Source organism: Triticum aestivum, chromosome 2B, assembly GCF_018294505.1.
Source record: "Triticum aestivum cultivar Chinese Spring chromosome 2B, IWGSC CS RefSeq v2.1, whole genome shotgun sequence".
Classification (NCBI taxonomy): Eukaryota; Viridiplantae; Streptophyta; class Magnoliopsida; order Poales; family Poaceae; genus Triticum; species Triticum aestivum.
In genome coordinates this window covers 707,737,432-707,745,574 of record NC_057798.1, presented here as the reverse complement: position 1 = coordinate 707,745,574, position 8,143 = coordinate 707,737,432, and the positions used below count along the sequence as shown (strand labels likewise).

At 48.7% G+C, this 8,143-nt stretch overlaps 1 protein-coding gene across 1 annotated transcript; it reads left to right on the top strand.

Annotated features, from left to right (window-relative positions):
• Positions 1–1,575: 1,575 nt before the first annotated feature.
• Positions 1,576–6,808, top strand: LOC123046864 (kinesin-like protein KIN-14H). The gene is made up of 17 exons (XM_044470301.1): positions 1,576–1,965; positions 2,066–2,284; positions 2,362–2,506; positions 2,875–2,984; positions 3,069–3,188; positions 3,267–3,470; positions 3,585–3,794; positions 3,904–3,978; positions 4,063–4,209; positions 4,332–4,473; positions 4,569–4,678; positions 5,089–5,247; positions 5,327–5,526; positions 5,607–5,688; positions 5,890–5,994; positions 6,087–6,191; positions 6,284–6,808. Exons 1-17 carry the CDS (start codon positions 1,930–1,932, stop codon positions 6,470–6,472), a joined length of 2,358 nt encoding a protein of 785 aa, XP_044326236.1. The 5' UTR covers positions 1,576–1,929; the 3' UTR covers positions 6,473–6,808.
• Positions 6,809–8,143: the final 1,335 nt, after the last annotated feature.

Genomic DNA, 8,143 nt, shown 5'->3' with positions numbered 1-8,143 from the left:
CGCGTGGCGACAGGTTTTGGTGCCAAGTGATACGCTGATAGCTCGCGTCGCCGTCGGCAAGGGCAAGCAGCGACAGCGGCCCGCCGATCCCCGGGGCGACCACCCTCAGCTGCAGCACAGCCACTGTCCGACCCGTACCCGCGGCCCGGAGATGACATGCGTGCGTCGGGGTTGTTTTGATTGATTGCCCCCTGACCGACGATGGCTTGCTGGGTGCCTTGCGACGCACCCCAGTCTCACCATGGTTTCCACGCCCCTTTCTGGCTGAAACCGAAGCCATGCCATATATTCTCTCTTCGATCTCCCTTTATATCTTTTTCGCGGTTTCTGGTGACGAGGTGGTGCATGCTCGTCCGTCCTTTTTCTCGTGGGCTTGAATTATGCGCAGATCGACGAGGCAGTGTATATAGTGATGCAGCAGCAGCTTCCAGCAGAGACAGCTCAAAGACAACACAGAAAAAAAAGAACCCGGGTAAGCTTTGTGGCGAAAAAACCCTGGGTAATTAACGCCTCCCCTAGCCTAATGATTGCACAGTCGAGCGCACTAACTCAGCAATCATCGTGGAATTGCGTCATGGACCATATCTATTCGCGGGGCCCTATACATAAAGTACAAGAAAGATAATAGTACTTCGTCTATATCCGTATCTTGACAAATCTAAGACAAAAATTTTGAGATGGAGGGAGTACTACTGTAGTAGTAGAAGCTTGATATTCAGGGCAGCCAAAAAAAGCAGTCGAGACCACCCGGGAGAATATTATCGTCGGCAGCGGCGATCAAATACAAGAACCGCCACCGAACCAAAAGAAGAAAAAGAAACACCAACTAAAGCAGAAGAAGATACGATCAGCAAATCAAAACAGTACGTACTAGTACCATTTTCCTAACACATCTGAACCAAGAAAAGGAGTCACGAGGAGCTAATCGGGCAAAGCGACAAGACGGGAGCGGGTTAATTAGCGAACCGGATTAGGCACGGCTAACTAAATTAAGCATACATCGCATCCCTCAATCAGCAATCAATCAAAATATCAAAATAAAAAAAGGAAAAGAGAAAATTGAGCGTCGCATCGTCGTCGTCGTCGTCCTGCAGTGGAAGCGACTGAAGCCAAGCAGCGACGCCGCACCTCCGTGCTGCTGACTTCTCTTCTCTCCTCTCCCTTGCGACCCGGACCAAAACCAACCTACTCCAAGGCCGGCCGGCCACAGAGAGAGAGCGAGAGAGCAACGTCGCACCGCGCGGCACGTTCGTCTCGGCCCACCGGCAAAGGCGGCAGTAGGCCCATCCCGAAGCCCACGACGCGGAGGCTGACCGTTCACCCGCAGCAACCCCATCCCCAAACTGCCCCTCCCCACCCCCCAAAAAAAAACCCAGGCCAAGCGAACCGCGCGGCGCCACTTGCCCGCATCTGGCGCCCGCTGACGCGAGGCCGCCGCGCGCCGGCGCACCGGCCAGCCAGTGGCAGGCCCGTAAATAGCGTGGACCCGGCGGGCCTGCAACGGTACCCCCGAGGCCCCCGCGTGCCCCGTGCCCATCCAAAACGTTCGAAACATTTTGAAATAGCTCCGCTCCTCCTCCGCCGCCGCCCCCCTCTTCCTCCCCCCTCCTCCTTCCCCTCCGGCCTTCTAGGGCTTCTCGCTCAGATCCGGTAGAAATTCTCGGAACTCCTCCGGGAGGCGACTCCTTCCCGATCCGGCGGCGCGGCGTGCCCTGTCGGTCGGTCGGCGCTTCTAAGCCACGGGAGGTCGGGAGGGAAAGGGATTCCGCTGCCTTCCAGTCCACTCCACCCTGCCCCCCCGTCCCGAGAAAGCTCCCTTTCCCCCACCCACCACCTCCTCCACCTCCACCTCCATCACTGGCGAGGAGAGGAGAGACCGCCCACTCTCCGCTAGTAGTATTAACCCCTAATCCAGCTAGTAATAATCCCATGGCGTCCTCCCTCACGCCGCGCAGCCCGTACCAGGTGATCCCTCTTTCTCTATTTCTTCATCCCTTTTCTTTCTCCCGTGGATGAATTTCTTCGATTTGTTCCTGATTTCTCGGCGGTAATGGTGGCGTCGCAGAAGAAGGAGAACCTGGGGAACGTGCGGCGCGGGATGGGGTACAGCGCGCCGCCGCGCCGCAACGTGCTCTCGGCCATCAACAACGGCGGCGGCGCCAACGCCGAGCCGGCGCCCTCCGAGGCCGGCTCCGAGGCGCCCGCCTTCGAGTTCAGCGGGAGGGAGGATGTGGACCGCCTGCTCAACGAGAAGATGAAGGTCAAATCCAAGAACGACTACAAGGTGTTCCTTCTTTCCGGGGTCGATTTCGTTGCAGATTCGTTCGAGCGGGGTCTCCTGAACTGGTTGGATTTGTGCAGGGGAGGACGGAGCAGATGAGCGAGTACATCAAGAGGCTCAGGGCCTGCATCCGGTGGCTGGTGGAGCTGGAAGACGGATACTTGGCCGAGCAGGAGAAGCTCCGGGGGCAGATAGATTCAGACAATGCTCGTCATGCAGAGTTTGGTGAGGAATTCTAATCTCTCATGCTCATAACTCTTTCCGTGACTGTTTGATCCTGTCGAGGGTACAAGTGACTCATTTATTATGCCACTTGCGTACTCTTTCCTCATCAATTTATCATCCCCTGGTGGTGTCGAACCCGTGACCGTGTTCAGTCCTGCATTACAATGCTCCTGCTTCATCTTTTGTGTCTGTCTGTTTGGTCTCTCATCAGAGTAAAATTGAGCCATGCTTAGTGTCGTCTTACTGTTCCGGTCACCAGTTTATAATTTGCTGGTGTTCAACCATCAATAATGTAGTTCATAAAATGCAAGAAAACTATAGACAGTGCCATATTCTCTAATCTGATTTTTGTTGGATTGTCTCTGCAGAGGCTCAGCTCAGTGGTGCGCTGGAAGAGTTGAAAGCTGCAAACTTGGAAATGACTACACGGTGTGACTCACTGGAGGAGAGCTTGAACAAGGAGAATGCCGACAGGCTGGTGAGAACTCCCACAACACTATTATGCATCTGATGTGATACAGACTTGAAGCACAACCTTAATCCTCAATTTCCCAACTGGCAGCTTGCTGTGGAGTCCTATGAGAAGGAAAGAGAAGAAAGGGAATCGGCCGAGGCTTCACGGGATGTACTGACGGTCGATCTTGAAAGGGTCACTCATGAGGCCAAACGGTTCAGTGAGCAGGTAGAGGTTCAAATCATGATGTCTTTACATGAGTTCGTATCGGAAATCCTTTTGCTGACTGCAAAATTTGTGAACTAGCTAAAAATGGTCCAAGACACCAACAAAAGACTTCAGGAATACAACTCCAGCTTGCAGCAATACAACAGTAATCTTCAAGCTGATACATCAAAGAATGGAGAAATCATCTCGAAGCTGCAAAGGGAGAAGAGTGCAATGATGGAAGCCATGACTAATCTGAAAGATCTTAACAACTCAATGAAGAATCAGTTGGATTCTTCCATGGTGAGTTTTGTTTTTGGCATGTAAAATTGTAGTTTTCAGTTTCCAGGCTTAGTATTTTCACTGAACTCTTTTCTTTCACTTATAGTTTGCACAATCTATTTTATACTCTTTCAGTCCTCCCAGAAAGAAGCAATTAGAGTGAAAGAAGAACTTAGAAAAGAAGTAGAATGCCTCAGAGCTGATTTACAACAAGTTAGAGAAGACCGTGATCAGTCTGTTGCTCAACTGAATACCTTGACCGCTGAACTGGCCACTTACAGCGAACAGGCTAAAAAGTCTTCGAAAGACTCTGAACTTTTGAGAATAAAGGCGGCAGCCTTTGAGGTTTGTGCTTTCAGTTCATTTGGTTAAATGTGACTAGTTGGCTAGACATTAGGCTTCTTCTTCTTTTTTTTTGTTGTTGCGAAAGGCTTACCATTATGCTTGTCCCCAGGAAACATGCAGTTCACAGCAAGAGCAAATTGAAACATTGCAAAAGCAGCTTGCAGTTGCAACTGAGAAGCTGAAGGTTAGAAAAGCATATTTGTAGCTCATGATTTTTCGCAAATATATAACATCCTTTGAAGATTAATATAATTATTTGCTTATGCAGCATGCTGATGTGACTGCAATTGAGGCGATGACAGGATATGAAACACAGAAAGAGACAATCAAAGATCTGGAAGAGCGTTTGGCATATGCGGAGTTTCAAATCATTGAAGCTGACAAGCTACGAAAGAAGCTGCATAATACCATCTTGGTAATACTTACAAAACAGTGGCAGGGGATGGACCTAATCTGTTGTAAAACAAATTATAAACAAAAGTATTGCAATATCATGCAGGTTTCTCTCTTGGTATTGATTATGTTCATTTTTTGCAGGAACTAAAAGGCAATATCAGAGTATTTTGTAGGGTTCGACCCTTTCTGTCGGACGCTAATTCTAATGGTCAGGAAGAAGCCATTATTTCTTATCCATCATCTGTGGAAAATGCTGGGCGTGGTATTGATTTAATGAATCAAGGTGAATTATGCCACTCACACTTTATGCTGATTATACTTTGATAGTTTCTTGTGTCAAATCTAACGAGATATTATGCCTTTGGTTTGCATTTGTAGGTCAGAAATGTTCTTTTTCATATGACAAGGTTTTCGATCACAGCGCTTCGCAAGATGACGTGTTTGTGGAAATGTCACAGCTAGTCCAAAGTGCGCTTGACGGATACAAGGTAATAATCTTTCAATGCAAAATTAAGTGCTGTCACTATTGCCTGGATGCAACTTGGAAGTGTCATTCATTTTCTTGTAGTAACTAGGCCATAGCAGCGTCTGTTAGAGCAGTTTTATTTTAGTATCTGCCATCTTCCTATGGCATCTTTGTGTTTTCCACCACCGCCACACAGAAACTGCAATTTGATATGCACATTCTTTTTACAAATGTTTATTCTTGTGCTTTTGTGGTATGTGAAAAAATAGTAACTAATCACGGACATTCTAATCACTTATGTATCACTCTCATCCTGGAGGCTCAAGCTTATTTATAGATTTCAAGACCTGTTTTATTTGCATGCCTCTGCAATATTGATTTCATTCAGTTAATATGATAGCTGTCATGCTTATTTACCTTTGCATGGTACAGGTATGCATATTTGCATATGGTCAAACAGGGTCAGGTAAAACTTATACAATGATGGGTAAGCCAGGCCGTGATCAGAAAGGTATCATACCTCGATCTTTGGAGCAAATTTTCAAGACCAGTCAGTCTCTAGAATCTCAAGGATGGAAGTATTGTATGCAGGTTAGTCCATGCATTACATTGCAATCTAGCTCTTGCAATGATATATTATCCATGTTGCTACTAAGACATTTACACACAGGCATCAATGCTGGAAATATACAATGAGACAATTCGTGACTTGTTAGCACCAGGCCGCTCCAGTAGTGATATGCCTGGCGGTAAACAATACACAATAAAGCATGATTCCCAGGGAAACACAACAGTCTCCGATCTTACAACTACTAATGTGTTCAGCACTGCTGATGTGACGTCTCTTCTAGAGAAAGCATCTCATAGCAGGTATACAGTTGGTTGCCGAACAAAAACTTGTGCTCAATAATTGTCTTCTGAATCTGATTTGATGCACCACATTTAAACAGGTCTGTAGGTAAGACCCAAATGAATGAGCAATCTTCCCGGAGCCACTTTGTCTTCACACTGAAGATATTTGGATCAAATGAGGTAGGTCACTTCTCTCAGCTTTGATTGTAAGAAACACCGTCTGAAACTTCACAAAATCGTTAGCTACAACATTTTTACATCACAAAATTGTGCGCGCGTCGAATTTATCAAGAGTTGCTATTTTTTTCAAAGGTTTTGTGTACCAAGTGGACACAAATATTAGGAACTGAGAGTAATATGGTGCTTTTGATCTGGTTGCAGAGCACAGGCCAACAAGTACAAGGTGTGCTGAACTTGATTGATTTGGCCGGGAGTGAGCGGCTTACTAAAAGTGGTGCAACAGGCGATCGCTTGAAGGAAACTCAGGTGAGCCGTTCAACATGAAACCTTAACTATGTGGTTGGGATTTGGTAATAATGATGCCATGGATTTAACTGTCGTGTTTGTTGATGTTTCAGGCCATCAACAAGAGCTTGTCAGCTCTCAGCGATGTTATCTTTGCGATTGCCAAAAATGATGACCATGTGCCCTTCAGGAACTCGAAGCTTACATACCTCTTGCAGGTGAGTGGCCTCTGCTGCATAAGTAACCACCATATGTATAAACGACCTGCACACTCCGAACAACTTGTTACATTGACTTGGCGTTGTTGCAGCCTTGCCTTGGCGGGGACTCGAAGACGCTCATGTTCGTCAACGTCTCGCCCGAGGCATCCTCGGCCGGGGAGACGCTATGCTCCCTGAGGTTCGCGTCGAGGGTGAACGCTTGCGAGATCGGGGTGGCGAGACGGCAGACACAGTCCAAGTCCTCCTCGGATACCAGTAACAGGCTGAGCTACGGGTGAACTCTGTCATGTCTGTTAACGGCCATCGTGGCCTGATATTGATGTGATACTGCTACATAACGAGCCAAGCTAGCAGCCCTGTGGGCCGACTTGGCCACGAGCGTGCTGGCGACGCGGCGCGGCTGGCCTCTGGTGTTAGCAACATGTACAGTCAGTAGGGAGAGTGGCAGAGCATGCGCTGTGTGGCATTGAGAGCAGCAGAGAACCTCTGCTTCCAGCCATGATGATTCTTCTTCTGTTTGTAGTAGCTGATTGATTTGAGATTTATTGAGTAATGTTAACTGGCGCTATATTCTTTCTGTGTGACTTTTAGAATGAATCCATGTGCTGATAATATGATTGTGCGTCCATCAGTGTGTCTGTGACTCCGGTTTTATAAGGGGTGGAGCCAGGATTTGACCGTCAGGGGAGGAAACTCTGTTTTAGGTTTCTTTGAGACGGCTCTTCTTTTTTATGAAGAACAATATATACTTCAGAAAAGGGGAATATGGATTTCCTGGTTGCATTGTTCAAGAGTGACTGTTGAGTCCATGTTTGTGTTAATGAGTCCATGTTTAGACCTTATACAAGAAAAATACTCCCTCCATTCTAAAATAGATGACTCAACTTTGTACTAACTTTATACTCCCTCCGTTCCTAAATAGTTGTCTTTCTAGAGATTTCAACAAGTGACTACACACGGAACAAAATGAGCGAATCTACACTCTAAAATATGTCTATATACATCCGTATGTAGTAGTCCATTCGGAATCTCTAAAAAGACAAGTATTTAGAACTGAGGGAGTACTAAAGTTGAGTCATCTATTTTGGAACGGATGGAGTAATAGCAAAGAAATCATTAACACAGCTGGACTCGACGCAAACATGTAAAAGGAGCTTGCTGAGTGTAGAGCATCCACAGCCGGACTCGACAAATCCAACCCCTCGAACGCCCGATGACCGTTTTGACCCCTCATTTTTCGTGCAAAATAACCACACCCCCTACTTTGAACCCGCGCTTTTGTTTCTACATGCAAGCATTTCAACGAACACTCTGTGTGCGGCACTGTCGGAGCTTCTGGAGAGCACGCACAGCAGCAACATCACCTCAAGAACACACTGCAGCTCACTCACTTCCGGCCGGAGAAGGCATCCAACGAAAGCACACGATGCCTGGCCGGAGGTGAGGTGGGACGGCGCGAAATCAACGGAAGGAAACCAGCAGAACCAAGTGATTTGCATGCATGGTTGGCTGGTGGCCGCGCGCAATGCAGCGATGGATGGAGCACGACAGAACACATAGGCAGCAGCGGTCGGAGTATTGAGCCCGAGCAGCGCGCACATCCAGCCCGGAGGCTGGTGGCCTGTGCACGCTCGCTCAGCTGCGGCTGCGGCCTGCACGCCCGCGACGCCCGCGCGGCTACAGCGTCCGTCTAGCACGCCCGTGACCGTGACCGGCGTGCCCGTGAGGCGGCGGCCAGCGCGCCGGCGACGGCCACGCGGCTGCTGCTGCGGCCAGCCAGTGACGCACAGGGTCGCCGGCCTTCTCCGCGGCTCCGCCCACGCCGGTGCATCCTCCCGCGACGCGCAGAGATGAGAGAGAGCTTTGTGTGGCTGCAGGTGGGGCCGCTGTGACGTGGGGCTGGGTACCCACGCGCCCCGCGCCCTATACTGTCCCAGATTTGAGATGAG

Excerpts from the sequence above, each read along its gene's own strand:
- LOC123046864 (XM_044470301.1), top strand. The coding sequence starts at position 1,930 with ATGGCGTCCTCCCTCACGCCGCGCAGCCCGTACCAG. Across the intron at positions 3,979-4,062 it reads TTGCAACTGAGAAGCTGAAG|CATGCTGATGTGACTGCAAT; the intron begins GTTAGAAAAGCA and ends TTGCTTATGCAG. Across the intron at positions 6,192-6,283 it reads AGCTTACATACCTCTTGCAG|CCTTGCCTTGGCGGGGACTC; the intron begins GTGAGTGGCCTC and ends GCGTTGTTGCAG.